Source organism: Hypanus sabinus, chromosome 9 (assembly GCF_030144855.1).
Source record: "Hypanus sabinus isolate sHypSab1 chromosome 9, sHypSab1.hap1, whole genome shotgun sequence".
NCBI lineage: Eukaryota > Metazoa > Chordata > Chondrichthyes > Myliobatiformes > Dasyatidae > Hypanus > Hypanus sabinus.
In genome coordinates, this window is record NC_082714.1 from 10478746 (window position 1) to 10497896 (window position 19151).

The 19151-nt window shown below is 43.6% G+C and overlaps 1 protein-coding gene across 3 annotated transcripts in view; it reads left to right on the forward strand.

Moving 5' to 3' along the window:
- The window catches only part of sun1b (Sad1 and UNC84 domain containing 1b), an 83358-nt gene that overhangs the window by 19968 nt on the left and 44239 nt on the right, over positions 1–19151 (forward strand). For all 3 annotated transcript variants that reach the window (XM_059979035.1, XM_059979033.1, XM_059979034.1), the window contains exons 3-4: positions 12247–12447; positions 13582–13781. In XM_059979035.1, the coding sequence (XP_059835018.1) occupies positions 12247–12447; positions 13582–13781 (401 nt within the window). The remainder of the gene's footprint in view (positions 1–12246; positions 12448–13581; positions 13782–19151) is intronic.

Below are 19151 nucleotides of genomic sequence, written 5' to 3' on the forward strand. Positions count from 1 at the left end.
TCGGTCCCTGTAGTGGTGACAGGAGGATGGGGTGAGGGCCAAAGTGCAGGAAATGGAGGAGATGCGGGTGAAGGCATCATTGATGACGGCAGAAGGGAAACCACAATCTTTAAAGAAAGGACATTTGAGATGTCCTGGAATGGAAAGCCTCGTCCTGAGAGCAGATGCGGTGGAGACAGAGGAACTGGGAATAGCATTTTTGCATTTGGCAGGGTGGGAAGAGGTATAGTCGAGATACTTATGAGAGTCAGTGGGTTTATAGAAGATGTCAGTGGACAGTCTGTCTCCGAGACCAAGAGATTGAGAAAGGGGAGAGAAGTGTCCGAGATGGATCAAGTGAATTTGAGGGCTGAGTGGAAGTTAGAGGCAAAGTCGATGAAATTGATGAGATCAGCATGGGTGCAGGAAGCAGCACCAATGTAGTCGTCGATGTAGCGAAGGAAAAGTTGGGGAGTAGTACCAGTATAGATTTGGAACATAAACTATTCCACATGACCAACGAAGAGACAGGCATAGCTGGGGCCCATGCGAGTGCCCATAGCTACACCCTTGGTCTGAAGAAAGTGGGAAGAGCCAAAAGAGAAGTTAAGCGTGAGTACCAGTTCCACCAACCGGAGGAGTGTGTTGGTGTTGGGGAACTAGTGAGGTCTATTGTCAAGAAAGTAGCGGAGTGCTTTGAGGCCTTCTTGATGGGGAATGGAAGTGTATAAAGATTGGACATCCATAGTGAAAATGAAACAGTCGGGACCGGGGAACTGGAAGTTATTGGAGGTGGAGGGTATGGGATGTATCCTGGATGTAGGTGTGGAGGGACTGAACTATGGGTGACAAAATGAAATCCAGGTAGGCAGATAAAAGTTCTGTGGGGCAGGAGCAGACTGAAACTATGGGTCTGCTGGACAGTCAGGCTTGTGAATCTTGGGGAGGAGGTAAAACTGAGCAGTGCGGGGTGTGGGAATTATGAGTTTTTTGTCTGAGGATGGAAGGTCTCCGGAGTTGATAAGAGCAGTGATGGTACGGGAGACAATGGTTTGATGTTTTTTGGTAGGGTACTGATCCAGGGGTAAGTAAGATCTCCCATTTGCCACCCACCTCAATTCTGCTTTACATTCCCATTCGGATACGTCCATACCTGGCCTCCTGTACTGCCATGATGAGGCCAAACTCAGGTTGGAGGAGCAGCACCTCATATACCCTCTGGGTAGTCTCCACCCCCTTGGCATGAACATTGAATTCTCCAACTTCTGGTAATTTCCCCCCCCCCCTCCCTTCCCCCATCCCAGTTTCACTCTGCCTCCTCCTCCAGCTGCCTATCACCTCTCTCATGATTCTGCCGCCTTCTACTACGCATAGTGCTTTCCCCTTAGATTCCTTCTTCACCTTTCCTGCCTATCCCCTCCCTGCTTCCCCTTCCTCACCCCCTTGATCTTTCCTCTTATTGGTTTTTCACCTGGCATATACCAGCCTTCTCTTTCCCACCCTCTTCATAGGGCCCCTGTCCCCTTGCTCTTCAGTCCTGATGAAGGGTCTCGGCCCAAAACATTGACTGCTGGTTTCCACGGATGCTGCCCGACCTACTGAGTTCCTCCAGCGTGTTGTACGTGTTGCTTAGAATAAAAAATGTTACTTCAAACAGTCTTTAACAGGAGGGGTCATCACTTCCCCAGCTATAGGTTAACTCATTATAAGAGCATAATGGCTGAGGATAAGAATGACCTCGTATAGCACTCTTTGGAGCAGCGCCATTGTCTTAGCTTAGTACTAAAAGTGCTCCTCTCTCAGCTAATTTAACATGCAGAAGGTGAGAAACGTCCACAATTGCCAGGATTTTCCATAGGATCCTTTGCTCTTCCACAGCCTCCAGTGTGTCCAGTTTGAGTCCTATAACAGTGCCATCCTTTCAGATCAGTTTATTGAGCCGGTTGGCATTATCTGTGTTGATGCCATTGTCCCAGTACACCATTGCATAGAAAATTGTACTGGCAACAACAGTCTGGTAAAGCATGTGAAGGAGAGGCCTGTATACTCCAAAGGACCTCGGCCTCCTCAGGAAGTAGAGGCGACTCTGGCCCTTGTGTACAGTCTTGATGTTGGTGCTCCACTCAAGTCTCATCCGGGTGCACCCCTAGGTACTTGTAGGTCCTCACTGTCTTCCCCATCAATAGTAACAGCAGTGCAGGCTTAATTTTCCTAAAGTCCATCACCATCTCCTTTGTCTTACTAGTGTTGAATTGCAGATGATTCAGCTTGCACCAGTTGACAAAGTCCTCCGCCAGGACCCTGTCCTCCTTTATACACACAACTGTTGCTGAGTCATCAAAGAATTTCTGCAGATGACATAACTCAGTTCTCTATCTGAAGTCTCGGGTACAGGTAAACAGGAAGAGAACCAATACAGCCCTCTGTAGAAAAGCCAATGTAATGTATTTTTCCCAAAATTTCTAGTGATAGTCCATTTGCAGGTATTGTCATTTAGGAATAATGAACAGCTTGCTGATGGCAGGGTTGTTCTGCTTGACAGTTGTAATAAATATAATTGGTTATTTTGAATTTGTCTGGTCCATTCTGTATGGTGCTAGTACTAGTTGAATTCTGACTTTAAATGTGATGGAAAGTGAAAAAGGAATATTTTTGATTTGGATACTCTATATTGAAGCTTTGAAACTTCTGGAAATTTGTTCTTTGATTCATTGCACATAAGGTGGGCAAAATCAACTAACTGGATGTATCTGATCATAGAGATTTTTTTTTGTCTGCTGCCCACCAGGTTAACTGAAGTCTGACATAAGAGGACCATTTGGTACATGATAGATCCCTGGTCCTTTAACTTCAGAAATTATCTTCCTGATGTTTAAGTCCATTCTTAGACTTGTGCTTAATTTTCAGCTCTATTTTTAAAATGCCCTATTTTACTAGCATGTTATCTTTCAGTTGTCTTCCCCCCCCCCCCCAACTACTCAAAACATTAGCAAAGTTCTTGTTATGATGTCTTGCATACCTCAAGATCCCCATATTCACTGGTTCTATTTACATCTGATACTTCCAACCTTCTAAAACTTAAGAATTTCCTTAAAACCATCTTCTAGTACTTCTTCCAATCATCTGGGCAATCGTTAACTCTCAACTAACAGCATTTAAAAAAACACAAGAAAATATGCAGATGCTGGAAATCTAAAGCTGGAGGAACACAGGTCAGGCAGCATCTATGGAAATGAACAGTCTGTGGCGACCCATTTCCTGGCACATCCGAACCGGCTCACAATTAGCCAGCTTTCCGGCTAAGGGAGATAGCCTACGGGGGTTTGCGAGCACAGAGCTTTGGAGCCTCTGCGCCACGGGGGGGGCAGGTTGAGGGAGGCTTAAAAGTGAAACTGAGGATTTCCAATAAAGTTTTTCCTTCAACTGCAGTTACTGACTCCGTGTCGTAATTTTAGCGCTGCATGTAGCACACCGCTACAATTGGTGACCCTGACGGTTCAAATGATTTTTGGACCGGAAATTACTGACGCCGCCTCTGTTCATGCGGTTTCGTTTAAACTGCTGGGTTTCTGGACACAGCGACCGAACCTATGGTTCCAGCAAGCCGAAGCCCAATTCCATGTTCGCCAGATCACCTCAGAAGACACCTGCTACTACTACGTGGTGAGCTCCCTCGACCAGGACACACCGGCCCAGGTTGCGGAGTTCGTACAGTCGCCCCCGGCAGACAGCAAGTACACGGAATTCAAAGCCCTGCTCCTCAGGACTTTTGGACTCTCACGGCGCGAACAAGCTGCCCATTTACTGCACCTGGATGGCTTGGGCAACAGACCTCCTTCGGCTTTAATGAATGAGATGTTGTCTCTGGCCTACGGACACACACCCTGCCTCATGTTTGAGCAGGCATTCCTGGAGCAGCTGCCCGAGGACATACGCCTGCTGCTGTCCCCAGAAGGTAGCAGCCCGGGCGGATTTGCTGTGGAACGCCAAAAAGGTGAGCGGGGCGTCCATCGCACAGATCTCCCAGCCACGCTCCCAGCAGCAAACCAGTCCAGGCCCGGCCGCAGAGCCCGCCAACCCCCCGGCCCAGTGAACACTGGTGCTTCTACCACCAGCGGTGGGGCGCAGAAGCCCGCCGTTGTCGCCCGCCCTGCAAGTTCCCGGGAAACGCCAGGAACAGCCACCGCTGATGGCTATGGCGGCTGGCCATCGGGATAGCCTCCTGTATGTGTGGGACAGAAGGTCGGGACGCCGGTTTTTGGTCAACACTGGTGCCGAGATCAGCGTTTTACCTCTGACGAGTTACGACACCTGCAGCAGGGCACCGGGGCCCCCCTTGAGGGCCGTGAACAGCAGCACAGTAAGGACCTATGGCACCCGTCAGGTGCAGCTACAGTTCGGCTCCAGCCAGTTCACGTGGGACTTTACACTGGTCGCCGTAGCCCAACCGCTTCTGGGTGCGGATTTTTTGCGGGCTCTCAGCCTACTGGTCGACCTGCCCAGGAAGAGACTGGTACACGCCGAGACCTTTCAGACGTTCTCCCTGGGTGCAGCCCAGTTGCCAGCCCCTCACCTCGGCTCCATCACGCTGTCCGACAACGACTTCACCAGGGTCCTGGCGGATTTCCCATCGGTTCTGGCACCGCAGTTCACAGCGGCCATGCCCCGACACGGCGTACAGCACCACATCCCGACCCAGGGACCACCTCTCCACGCCCGCGCTCGGCGGCTTCCCCCGGACAAGCTCCGACTGGCGAAGGAGGAGTTCCAGAGGATGGAGGAATTGGGGATCATCCGGCGGTCCGACAGCCCATGGGCCTCCCCCCTGCACATGGTGCCCAAAGCGACGGGAGGCTGGAGACCGTGCGGCGACTACCGCAGGCTGAACGAGGCTACCACACCGGACCGCTACCCTGTGCCGCACATTCAGGACTTTGCAGCAAACCTGCACGGCGCACGGATCTTCTCCAAGGTAGACCTCGTCCGAGGGTACCATCAAATCCCGATGCATCCTGACGACGTCCCCAAAATGGCTCTCATCACCCCGTTTGGCCTTTTCGAGTTCCTCCGCATGCCGTTCGGCCTGAAGAATGCCGCACAGACGTTCCAGCGGTTAATGGACGCGGTGGGACGGGACCTGGACTTCGCGTTCATTTATTTGGACGACATCCTCATAGCCAGCAGCAGTCGTCAGGAGCATCTGTCCCACCTCCGTCAACTCTGCGCCCGACTGAGTGAGTACGGTCTTACAATCAACCCCGCCAAATGCCAGTTCGGACTCGATACCATTGACTTCCTGGGTCACAGGATTACTAAAGACGGGGCAACCCCTCTGTCCGCTAAGGTAGATGCGGTCCGCCACTTCCCCCGACCCACCACGATCAAAGGCCTTCAGGAATTCGTAGGTATGGTCAATTTCTACCGCCGCTTCCTCCCTTCAGCTGCCCGGATCATGCGCCCCCTGTTCTCCCTGATGTCGGGTCTGAGCAAGGACATTACCTGGGACGAGGAGTCCACCGCCGCTTTCATTCAAATGAAGGAAGCTTTGGCGAACGCTGCAATGCTAGTACATCCCAGAATGGACACCCCTACCGCCCTCACAGTGGACGCATCTAACATGGCAGTCGGTGGGGTGCTGGAGCAACTCATCGCAGGTCACTGGCAACCCCTGGCGTTTTTCAGCAAACACCTGCGGCCACCCGAGCTCAAGTACAGTGCTTTCGACCGGGAACTGTTGGCAATCAGGCAATCAGGCATTTCAGGTACTTCCTAGAAGGTCGGTCCTTCACCGCGTTCACGGACCACAAACCGCTTACCTTTGCGTTTACGAAAGCGTCCGACCCCTGGTCATCCCGCCAGCAACGCCACCTGTCCTACATCTCTGAATACACGATGGATGTCCGGCACGTCTCGGGTAAGGACAATGTCGTGGCGGATGCGCTCTCTCGCCCTACCGTTCATGCCCTTTCCCAAGGGGTAGACTTTGAGGCACTGGCAGAGGCACAGCAGGCAGATGAGGAGATTCTGAGTTACAGAACCGCAGTCTCCGGTTTGCAGCTCCAGGACCTCCTGGTAGGCCCGGATGAGAGGACCCTACTCTGTGACGTGGCCACCGGCCAGCCCCGTCCCGTCGTCCCGACAGCCTGGCGGCGCTGCGTTTTCAACTCCATTCATAACTTGGCGCATCCCTCCATCCGGACGACTGTCCGGATGGTTTCCAGCAGGTTCGTTTGGCACGGACTCCGCAAACAGGTCAGTGAATGGGCCAAAACGTGCATGCACTGCCAGACGGCCAAGGTGCAGCGGCACACCAAAGCCCCACCACAACAGTTCCATCCCGCCCACCGGCGTTTCGACCACATTCATGTAGATATCGTGGGCCCCCTGCCAGTGTCGCGCGGAGCGCGGCACCTCCTGACTATTGTGGACCGGTTCACAAAATGGCCAGAGGCGGTCCCGCTCACCGACACCACCTCCGAATCTTGCGCCCAAGCCCTGATCACCACCTGGATATCTCACTTTGGTGTACCGGCCCACATTACCTCCGACAGAGGCGCCCAGTTCACCTCCAGCCTGTGGTCAGCTATGGCCAGCCTTTTGGGGACTCAGCTGCACCACACAACTGCCTACCACCCACAGTCGAATGGGCTAGTGGAGCGTTTCCACCGTCACCTGAAGTTGGCCCTCATGGCCCACCTGCGAGGAGCCAACTGGGCGGACGAGCTTCTCTGGGTCCTACTCGGCATCCGCACAGCACCCAAAGACGACCTGCACGCCTCGTCAGCCGAGTTGATATACGGCGCGCCCCTGGTTGTCCCCGGGGAGTTCCTACCAGCCCCACGGGGGCAAGAGGAAGATCCCGCAGCAGTCCTGGGCAGACTACGCGAGAAGCTCGGTAACCTGGCCCCCATACCCACTTCACAGCACGGGCGGAACCTGACCTGCGTACCCAAAGACCTGCAGAACTGTAAGTTTGTGTTTGTACGAAGGGGCGGGCATCGGCCACCGCTGCAGCGGCCATACGAGGGGCCGTTTATGGTGCTCCGGAACATCGGGTCCACGTTCGTGCTGGACGTTGGGGGGGAAGAGGAGGTTTTCACGGTGGACCAACTCAAACCGGCCCATGTGGACCTGGCGCAACCGGTCAAGTTTCCGGCACCTCGGCGCAGAGGCCGACCTCCCAGGCAGGTTCCAGCCCAGACTGTGGACATTGGGGGGTGTATCGCCGGTTCTGGGGGGGGGGGGGGGGTGTTATGTGGCGACCCATTTCCTGGCACATCCGAACCGGCTCACAATTAGCCAGCTTTCTGGCTAAGGGAGATAGCCTACAGGGGTTTGTGAGCACAGAGCTTTGGATCCTCTGCGCCACGGGGGGCAGGTTGAGGGAGGCTTAAAAGTGAGGCTGAGGATTTCGAATAAAGTTTTTCCTTCGACTGCAGTTACCGACTCCGTGTCGTAATTTTTGCGCTGCATGTAGCACACCGCTACAAGTCAACATTTTGGGCTGAGACCCTTCATCAGGACTCATGGTGTTTCTTTAAGGATTGAAGTTCCTCTCAAATAAAAAATGTCAGTCAAACTAAAGTGATCTGTGGCTTCCTTCAACAATGACATGATTAATCTACATTCCCAAATTAGATAAAATGAAATAATTTTTTTCTGTTATTGCTGTCGGTAGCTTCTCGTTGTGCGTAGGTTAGTTACATCACATTATTTAAGTTTTTAGTGGCCCAGAAATCCATTGGGCCACCTAAAGGAAATAAATGCAAACTTTTCTTTCTAAATTATTAATCCAGACTAATGGTTAGAAACAGCTCTATGAACCACTTTAAATTGTAGAAGAGAATGATGAGCACAGAAAGATGATTTATTAACCCGTTTAAGAATTTTATTCCACCTATCATCAGAAATCTGACACTTTAGGTCATCCTCCCAAGCTTTTTTTATTTTATCTAAAAACTCTTGTCTAGAATCAATCAACAAGTTATAGATACCAGTAATAGAACCATTAACAAAAGATTTTAAATTTAAAAGATCGTCCAGTAAATTTTTATCAGGACCTATAGGAAAAGTAGTTAATTGGAAACGTAAGGAATCTCTAATTTGAAGGTATCTGTAAAAGTGTGTTTTTGGGAATGCAAATTTAGTTGACAATTGGTCAAATGAAGCAAGAGATCCTGAGATAAACAGGTTCCAAAAACACTTAATACCTAGTTCACCTCAATCCTTAAAGACTTTGTCAGTCATGGAAGGGATAAAAAAAAATGAGAATAGGAGATGATAATGAAAAATTCGCTAAACCAGAAAATTTCCTAAATTGAGACCCAATCCTTAAAGTTTGCTTAACAATTATGTTATGTTATTTTATTTGCTGAAAAAGAAGAGAATGATCCAAGAAGAGACAGTAGAGGAATTTTTTACTGAATTAACTTTAAGGAGACCCATGATGGGCAATCTAAGTTTATATAAAGAGTGAGAGCTACTCTGTCACAACATTTACAATATATGTAATTGCAAACAAGTGATTTTTACTTAATATTCATTGCAATTAAAGTTTGTTGCATTGGCAACAACATAAGGTACAGAAACAATAGAATAAGATTGAAATCTCATGTTTCATATTGCCTTTAACAGCAATGGGATAATATCAAATTCTTACTCAAGAATATCTGTAAAAGATATTTGGAGACAAATTGAGATTTACAGAATTGGGTCCATGAAGGATTTGAGTTTTGTATCAGGCAATTTTTGTTTTCAATTTAAATCCAATGAAAATTTTACTGATAAAAATATTGATATGATAGGACTCTATATAATAATTCTTCAATTTCAAACTCTGGGTACAACTTCCAAATTCTCAACTCTAATCATTGCCACCTGTAGATTTGCTTTGTCAGACCCAGATGGCAAGCAGTTAATGTTACGATTGAGTTTCAGAACTAATTTGTGAGCTGTGCAGGTAGATATCTTAAGTAAATTGCAGAGTGCAGCTTTTGATACAGAACTTGGGAAAGTAGGATAGGAAGCTGAAGTTTCAGTGCAAAAGAGCTGCCTTATAAAAAGGAATAAAACTTAAAACTGAAAAAATGTTCTTTCAACTTTGTGTGTCTTTGCTTAATCAACTGGTATAACATAATTTCTGTTCATTAAACTTTGGTCCAAGGGCTTCAAATAAATTATCCAATACTCCCTATATCTCTAGGTGATTGTGAACTGATAACTGACAATTGAATGACATAACAAAGCTGAAAGCAATTTGAATGAATTGAAGCTCTTTAAATCCACAGCAAAATCAGCACAAGGTGGACAAGTATCTGAATATGCTTTCCAGGAATTTGTAAATGTTGCATGGTTTATGAATTTTTGAGCTTTTAGTCTGAGACGTTTTCTAAGTGGTCTCGCAGACAGTCCTGTTGAAATATGGGTAATTTCATTGTAATCTTTTCATTTAGCTGGTTTTTTAAAAAAAAATCTAGATAATTACAAATCGTATTCCTTAAGCAGTCTGATTTTCACTTAAATTTGCATTCCTTGTATTTAGTATAGCAGCATTAATCTCTCTTGAGATGCTGCAGGTTACAAAAGAATGCATGACAGGATTATACTGTTCATTTATCTTTAGGTTAGCATCAAGTTGTTTTTTCATAGTGATAGGGCAGGGGTCCTTGCAACAATTGGTGAAGCATAGAATTTCCTATAGGTTTAGAGGTTGGAGGCAAATTCAGTGTTTCAAAGTTGACACTTATTTTGGGAATTAAGATAAATATTAGCCACAATTTGAAGTGGCCTCTTATTTCCATTTGCAGGTTATTTCAGTATTTTCCAATTCCTCAGTCTGTATTTTTGCTATATCCAATTGGCTTTACAAATGATACATACTGTTGCATTTTAAAACATTTCACCAAACTTATTTGGTTCTTTTGATCCATTGAGTTTCCCAACTGTCATAAGCTGTCTGCACAATTAAGTTATGGCTTTTTGAATATATTGTCATTCTCTAGGATGTGCATAAATCTGTTTGTCCCTGTCCTTCACATTTTTGATGAAAGAGATAAATACCAGCTCCTGTCATCTCCCAGCAGGAAGATACTAATGGTTAAGATTCACTGCAGGATAAATTTGGAACCATGTTGTGAATTTTCCCCTCTATGAACTTGAGGGCATTATTAGCTGCTTGTGTGTCTTTCAACATTTATGTGTCCAAAGCTCTTAAGTAGGTACATTTTTAACTAGTAGGAACTGATAACTTTGGAATATTAAGGCAACACAAGTGAATCTGCAGATGCTGGAAATAAATAAAAACACAAAATGCTTTAAAAAACATTGCTTTTAGAGTAACCTTTTCAGTGTAAGAGATTTTATATTTTTTTTTTAACTAGATTCTACATAAACTACCAATTAAAACCCAAGATTCTGCTGATGCTGGGAACCTAATGCAACACACACAATGTTAGTCAGCAGGTCAGGTAGCATCTATGGAAATTAATAAACAGTCGACATTTTGGGCTGAGAGTTCTCATCGGGACTGGAGGGGAAGGGAAAGAAGCCAGAACAAGAAGCCTGGGGGCGGAGTGGTGGTGGAGAAGGGAGGGGAAGAAGTACAACTAGAAAGTGATAGGGTGATAGGTGAAGCTGGGGGGGGGGGGAACAAAGTGAAAAATTGAGAGGTGATAGTTGGAAGAGGGAAAGGGCAGAATAAGGTATCTGATAGAGGAGAGGTGGACCATGGGAGTAAGGAAAGGAGGAGGGCCACCAGGAGGAGGTGATGGGCAGATGAGGAGAGGTAAGAGACCAGAGTGAGCAATAAAGGAAGGAAGGGGGAGGTGAAAATTACTGGAAAGAGAAATCAATGTTTGTGCCATCAGGTTGGTGGTTACCTAGGGAGAATATAAGGTGTTACTCCTCCAACCTAGGGTTGACCACATCATTGCAGTGGAGGAGGCCATGGACTGGCAGGTCAGAACCGGAATGGTGATGGGAAATAACATGTTGGCCAATGGGAAATCTTTGTTGCAGATGGAGCGAATGTGCTCAACAAAGTGATTTTCCCCAAAGTATGTCTCTCATGTAGAGGGTATACTGGGTATAGTAGATGACCCCAACAGATTTGTGGGTGGAGTGTTGCCTAGCTGGGAGGACTGTTTGGTGCCCTGAATGGAAGTCATGGAGGAGGTAAATCGGCAGGTTAAGCACTTCTGCTTGCAGTGCTAAATGCCAGGAGGGAGATTAGTAGGGAGGGATGAATGGACAGGGGATTCATTGAGAGAGCGATCCCTGCAGAGAGTGGGTTGGGGGAGGATGTAGAGATGTGTTTGGTGGTTAAAGATGATGGACATTGCTTTGCAGTAGATAAGGAGCATACAATATACTTTTGTATTTCTGTAACTTATAAAAATAAATGGCAAAACCATTCGAAGTCCAGAAGAATAATGTTCTATGTTTTGTCTCTTTATAGTATTTCTTTTACTATTTCTACTTAAAGAGAAAAATAGTTGAGTACTGAGTTGTTGACTGTTGCCGTGCTGGAACTGAGCAAGGAATAGACTGGTTGCTAATGCCTCAATTCAGTAGCAATAGCAGCAACAGGAGAAAAGTTGTAAATCAAATTTGTGATTTAAATTTAAAAATAAAGCTGGAACAGAGCACATCAGACAACATCTGCAGGAAGAAAAACATTTAATGTTACCAACCTGAGAATTTTCTCTGAAAATGCTGTTTTTATTTTGGATTTCTAGCATTGTTTTCATTTCCATTTATTGAGATTAAAATCTTTTAAAATAACTCGCACATTGTTGAAAATACAAATAAACATGCAAGTTTATTGCTTTGGATTTTTAAAGAAACAAAGGCTGGACATAACATGAAAGAGTTTATTTTATGATTCCTCAGTACATGCTCATAATGAAAGCTAGTGTTTTCTTGTCTAATAGGTTTTGCTAATCTAACAATATTCTTAACTATTAAGTTGGTAGTAATATTGCTCTGAAATTTTGTATGCTCTTGGATTTTTTACGTCAGTAACTTTGATCATCAATAAATGATTTTGAAAAACAGAACGGTACTCACTAGGTTGTGTTGGAGATCTCTTGCATTAATTGAATTTGTGACTGAAACGGCACTTCACTATATCCACTACACATCAACCTGCTTGCTGGTTAGTGCAGGTTTTATGGAAACCTAAAGGCACTGTTCAGATCATTCTGAATTAATAATTTGTCCAGTTTGGTGTTAGAAATATTGGATTGAAATTTTCATGCTTTATTACAGTTCCAGCTATTCTACAGAGGCAGTGGACTTTGAGAACACACATCAGTTGCATCCAGTGTATGATTCACCAAGGATGTCTCGACGCAGACTACGACCTATTACTACTGAATACTATTCTACAGAAAGCATGCATAATGAGAGCATTGGCAGCAATCACTCTTTTACGGGGAGTGTCTTGTCCTATAAAGAAACTTCAATAAGGCAAGTCTATTTATTGATTGGAAGTAGGAGTTTAGAATTGTAGCATATTCTCAAGATCGTGAATTAAATTTCTTAATGATATCATGTATTAGTATTTAATGCTGTAGGGCAATCTATTTGATCCTGCTGTCCTATCCAGAATAAGCACCACATTAGCCTAGTGCTAGTGCAACGCTATTACATCTAGGGGTGTCAGAGTTCGGAGTTCAATTCCGGTGCCATCAGTAAAGAGTTTGTTTGTTCTCTCTGTGACCGCATGGGTTTCCTTCCATAGTCCAAAGATGTACTGGTTAGTAGGTTAGTCACTGTAAATTGTCCTGTGATTGGGCTAGGGTTAAATGGGTGGATTGCTGGACGGCAGAGCTCATTTGGCTGAAAGGACCTGTTCTCCGTTGTGAATCTCAATAAAATAAAAATCAAGTTTCTAACTAAATTAAATCACTATAGCATTGAAGGCAACAATTCAGCCATCTACTACTTGACAAAGTTTAAAGTTCTTGATTTGCAAAGAAAAATTGGAAATTATTGAATAGATTTCAACATCAAAAGATATAACAGTGGCAACATTTTAGGCATAGATGGTTCTTTATTCTGCAATATAGCTGCTATATTTTTTTGTTCACAATAATCAATTGAGATTAAATGCAGTAGTCTGGTGTCATTGGCATCCTGTCAAATCATTAAATCACAACAAGGAAATACTGGAGTTACTCAGCAGGTCATGCTGATCTGTGGAGAAACATTTGTCATTTCTACCTGTGACCTTACATTGGCCTTAGCCTTTCAAAGGCATTACACCTATATATTTATGCAACTTGAAATGCTAAAAAAACTACATTAAGGTTATTTAGTGATGTTTGCTTTAACTGGGGTGTTTTCCAGTGAGAAGTGTTTTGGTTATTTTTGGCTTTAATTTTGCACTTTTTTTTTAAATGTATAAACAGGAAATCTACTTCAGCCTCTGTTTGTTAGCTGCCAAATATGTGATGGCAGAACTGGGTTGTCTGGTGTCCTTTGTTTCATGTTGGCATTGGCATCGACATCTTGAATATGTTGCAATATGTTTTATTCAGTTATGGAAGACATTTGCATTTGTTGATTTTTTTTTTTAAAAACCATAGCTTTCTTTTCCAGAAGTGCAAAACAGCAGCAGAATCACAGAAGCTTGTCCAAGCAGATGACAGCTGTGTCCCGTACTCCAAGGAAAAGCATGGTAGACTCCTCGGTTTCCAGTCAAAGTAGCATCCTGAGCTATGCAAGTGATGCCTCAATGATGTCTACAGTGTTGGATGAGTCTTCAATACGAGAAAACACAGAATTAGATCATTTCTGGGGTAAGCAAGATTAACAAATTTTAAAAACACATAATGCTGGCAGAACTCAGCAGGCCAGACAGCATCTATGGGAGGAGGTAGTGACGACGTTTTGGGCCGAAACCCTTCATCAGGAGTGAAGTAACTTGGGATGGTCGAGGGGGGGCATCCTCGTGTTGCCTTCACAAATTTTAAATCTCGTTTATTGTTATTAAGTTTTAAAAACTAAAATGTTGAAATTCTGAATAAACTCAGTTTAGTATGACAGCTTTTTTTTCCCTAGGGATTTGCAGGGGATGATCAGCAAAAGAAAACAACATTTGCAAAGCAATCTGATCCATTGTGCTGCTAGATAACACTTTTAGGTTCAAGTTTGCTCAAATAATTTTGTCACAGTATCATGATGCATGAATATATGACATATTGTCATATTTGGAAATCCCTTATTTAAAGGACTAGTTAAATAACTCCTGAATCATCTTTAGCTTTGATATGACATCACTATTGCCTTTGCTAGCCAGTCATTTATTGGGTAATCCCTCTAAACTATAATTGCATCCTTGTTGGCCTTCTGCATGTGACTTTTTTTTTGCCAAGCTCTCAGAAGATATTGTGTTTGGTGTTAAATCTAGTAATTCACAACTTTGTTGCCAGTTTGAAAAAGAGCTCCAATGTTGATGTAAACGTTTCCCTGAAGTCCCTGAGAGAAGGACTTGTAAAATTTTATTAATATTCCTGCAACTCTTCAATTGTAGAATGACTGATTATTGAGCGTGGGAGTTATCTCACGGTTGTATTTTGAGCATACATAAGGCTGTTCTCAAATAGATTTCTTTGAGTAGCTGGAAAGACTTTAAAATTCTTTGAACAGGAAGTTGATACATGCACAAGCATGAAATTCTTCCTGCAAATGTATTTATCCATTTTGAGATTCTTGATGAGCATTCTGAGGAAAGTTCTCAATTAGGTTTTATTTAATTTTTGAATATGGAATTTGACAGTGTCAGATTAATTGAAGAATCGGTCTAGTTTTGGTCGTTTCCTTTGTGTAAAATTACTGAATTTTTAGTTGCAAGAAATTCTGGAAATCCAAAGAATGCAAACAAAATGCTGGAGGAACTCAGCAGGTCTGCCAGCATCCATTGTCATTTTGGGCCAGTCCCTTCTTCAGGACTCAGTTAAGTAGTAAAGTCAAAAAAAAAAAATCCTCATCGAAAGATACCAAAAAAAACCCAAAAATGCTTTTCTGAAGTTTTTTTTATCCCTTATCTAGAAGTTTCACATTAATAGAAAGTGAAACGTGTGGTATTTTAAGATGTAATCTTAAAACCACCAATACGGTTTTTTAAAAGGAAACCACTTGAACCGCATTAAGAGAAGCAAGCAAAAACCTATTTAGTGTTGCTGATTAACACTTAGCCAGTTCTTCAAACAAATCATACTGACTTTCAAATATTTCAGCAGTCCAGGTATTCCGTTATTCAATTTTACATCAAGGCTTGCGATTAGGTCCACTCTAATTAACACTCCATTCGAGAATACAATTTGAATCTAAAGAATTGGTTCTTTGTGAATTTTTTTTCTTGGAATAAAAGTTATCTTTTGATATTGTTAGTAAAGTAATGCAGTCTCTTCCTGTATCTACTTCCAGAAATATTAAAATGTAAGAAACAGTGAATTACTGATACCTCACAAAAAAAGTGCCCATGCCAGCTGTGATGCCTATCTACACTAATCCCATTTGCTGACATTAAGCCCGTATTCCTCTATTTTCCTGTTCAAAGTGTTGTAATGTTTTGAAATGTTATAATCGTTTCTGCTTCTATCTCTTCTGAGAGCTTGTTCCAAGCATTCATTACACCTTGTATGTGGAAAAAACATTAACCTTCGCATCTCCTTTAAGCTTCTTTCACCTTAAACCTGTCCCCTCTTGATTTAGACTCCACTACCCCGAGAAAAAAAGATACTGACTCTATCTTTTTATGCTCTTAATATGGTCTTGCTCATTAGAATGGCAGAGTCACCTGAGTTGATAGAGAGGGGAGAGGTCATTGTACACTTTCAGCAGGCAGACTCTGTGCTATGATAAGCCTTAAAACCTGACTGAAATCTTTTCAAGATGTTGTTTTGGTGTAAGTAGGGTAGCAATGGACTGAGAACCTTTTTGAGAACCTTTGACAGGAATGGAAGTTTAGAAATAGGTCTGTAGTTACTAGGTAAGGTAGGGTCTAAGTTGGTTTTTTTCAGGAGGGGCTGGACCACGACGTGCTTTTGAAGCAGGTTGGAACGGTACCAGTGGCCAGGGAGCTGTTAATAATAGAGAGGATGTTGGGACCGGCTATGTCAAAGACCATCCTTCAAGAGGTCAGTGGGAACAATGTCAAGGGGGCAGGTTGCAGGTTTCATGGTGGACACAATCTTTGTAGGAAGGGAAGTGTGATGGGTTGGAAACAATCCAGTTTAGATGAATAAACCGAAGAGACAGCTAGGTCACGGGTGGGTGGGGGGGAATGTTCATTCTAATGTCCTCAACTTTGCTAATGAAGTATTTTAAAAATTCTTTGCACTTAGCAGGGGGCACATCTAAACTGATACTAGGGGCAGGCTAAATGACAGAATTTATGGTACTGAATAAGACCTTGGGATAATAATAGTTGTTAGAAATTAGGTCAGAAAAGTATTTTGCTCTCGCAGCTTTAACTACTTCCTGATTATTTATTAAGATTGTTTCTCAGAATTTCAAAAGAAATTTGAAGCTCATCACACTTCCACTTTTGTTCAGATATTCTGCGCCCCCTACTGAGGGCTCAGGTAGTGCCATTAAGCCACGGCAAACCTTTAGGCTTAGGCATTTTCAATTTTAAGGGGAGCAACAGTATTCAGAATAGAAGAACAGGTGGTATTAAATAAGGAAGAAAGTTCGTCAGTGCTGAGATGGGGTGGAGAAGCCTCAATAGTGCAAGTGTTGGGAGCAGCTATGAGAGCCTCAGAGAATTTATTGGCAGTCGAAGAGTTAATACAGTGAGAATAACGTACAGGAAGATGAGATTTAATAAAGGAAAAAGGCGGAGATACATTTTTACATTGAACATAACAGCGCTATGATCCAACAGACGAGCATTAATTATTATTGCATTGCAGATTGGAAAACCAGATGATAAGACCACGTTGAGTGTATGGCCCAGCTTATGAGTGGGTCCAGTGATATGCAGAGCAAGATTAAAAGACTCAGCCAGATGCATAATATCACTTATGAGAGGCTTAGCGGGACAGCAAACATGAATATTAAAATCATCAAGAATCAGAACTCGATCAAAGTTGGGCATAGTGTTTGAGAGGAAGTCCGAAAATTGAGTAATAAAATTTTTATTTTTGGTGGACGATATTCAAGAACAATTAAGAGGGGATTGACCAAAGAGTGGTACAGACAGCCCAGCGTATTTGTAGATGTGAAGTTCCCATTATTCAGGATGTTTACAAAGGCAGATGTGTAAGAGTGGCCTGAAGGATAATGGGGGACCCGAGTCAACCCAACCACAAACTATTCCGGCACCTACCATTTGGAAAATCGTGCTGCAGCATAAAAGCTGGGAAGAATAGGCTCCATGATAGCTTCTTCCATCAGGCAATCAGATTGATTAATTCAACTGTATTTCTGTTATATTGTTGTACATACTATTTATTATAAATTACTGTAAATTGCACACTGCACATTTAGATGGAGACGTAATGTAAAGATTTTTACTCATGTATATGAAGGATGTAAGTAATAAAGTTAATGCAATTCTATGCATCCTTGAGCTCAATCCTCAGCCTAAATTCCACTCAGAATAACATGAGCTTTATAACTACATCCCACCATTCAGAGAACATCCTGTTGAATCTCTTCTGCCCCTTTCAATTGATATCTCATCCTTCCTGTATACGATGACCAGAATTGTACACTATCCTCTAGAATTCAGCACTTCCCAAATTTTTTTTATGCTAGTGAGCCTTACCATTAATTGAGGGGTCTGTGGACCCCAGGTTAGGAACCCCTGCTCTGGATGCTGTTCAACTAATATTTTATTCACATGTATGTAACGTCTCACACTTTATCAGAGTGCACTTAATCAGTGCAGCCTGCTTCCTTCCTTTCAATCTTTATGAATGCCATCAGAAACCTGAATATGAAATGAATAACTAATATTTAATTTAAAAACTGAACTGTAATCAGTCTTCTTAATACAAACCCCATTTCCAGAAAAGTTGGGATATTTTCTAAAATGCAATAAAAACAAAAATCTGTGATATGTTAATTCACATGAACCTTATTTAACTGACAAAAGTACAAAGAAAAGATTTTCAATAGTTTTACTGACCAACTTAATGGGACAGAGTTAAAATAGATTGAAAAGAGCACAGAATATTCAAGTAACACTGGTTTGGAAGGCTCCACATTAAGCAGGCTAATTGGTAGCAGGTGAGGTATCATGACTGGGTATAAAAGTAGCGTCCTTTTAAAGGCTTAGTCTTTGCAAGCAAGGATGGGTCGTGGCTCACCCCTTTGTGCCAAAATTCGTGAGAGAATTGTTAGTCAGTTCAGAAGGAACATTTCCCAACACAAGATTGCAGAGAATTTAGGTTTTTCAACATCTACAGTACTATAATCTATAATATTGTGAAAAGATTCAGAGAATTCAGCGACATCTCAGTGCGTAAAGGGCAAGGTCGGAAACCACTGTTGAATGCATGTGATCTTTGAGCCTTCAGACGGTACTGCCTAAGAAACCGTCATGCTGCTGTGACAATTATAGCCACCTGGGCTCGGGAGTACTTCAGAAAACCATTGTCACTTAACACAGTCCGTCGCTGCATTCAGAAATGCAACTTGAAACTGTATTACGCAAGGAGGAACTGTATACTGTTATGAATGAGAAGCAACTCTGATGGCAGAAGGGTACAGAATCGCCAATGCCCCCCCCACCCTTTTTTTTTTGGAGAATCGCAAATTGCTACTATTCCAATGCTGTTATCAAAGGAAATGAGAGAGATAGACAGCTCATACAAATTTTTGAGAGGGGCACAGCACAGGTTGGAATGTCTCCTATTGGCAAAGAGAGATTACTGCTATTGTCTCTTGGAGAAGGAATCGTGTATTGAGTACTGTTCTATTCATTGAAACCCCTCAGGGGGCAACCAGAGTGGTCTGGTTGAGGGATTGCATCATCCCAACCTGATTGACATCTGAGACCCTGTGAGTGGGGATAAAAGTAGGGGTCTGGGAACACCCCTCAGACACACCAGTGGAGATGCTACGAGACCAGTGGGGGCTTGTGTGTGTGTCCGACCCTTGCCTGGGTAACGAGACCTCCACGGAATGGTCTAGCTCAAGGACGGAGGGGTCATCTG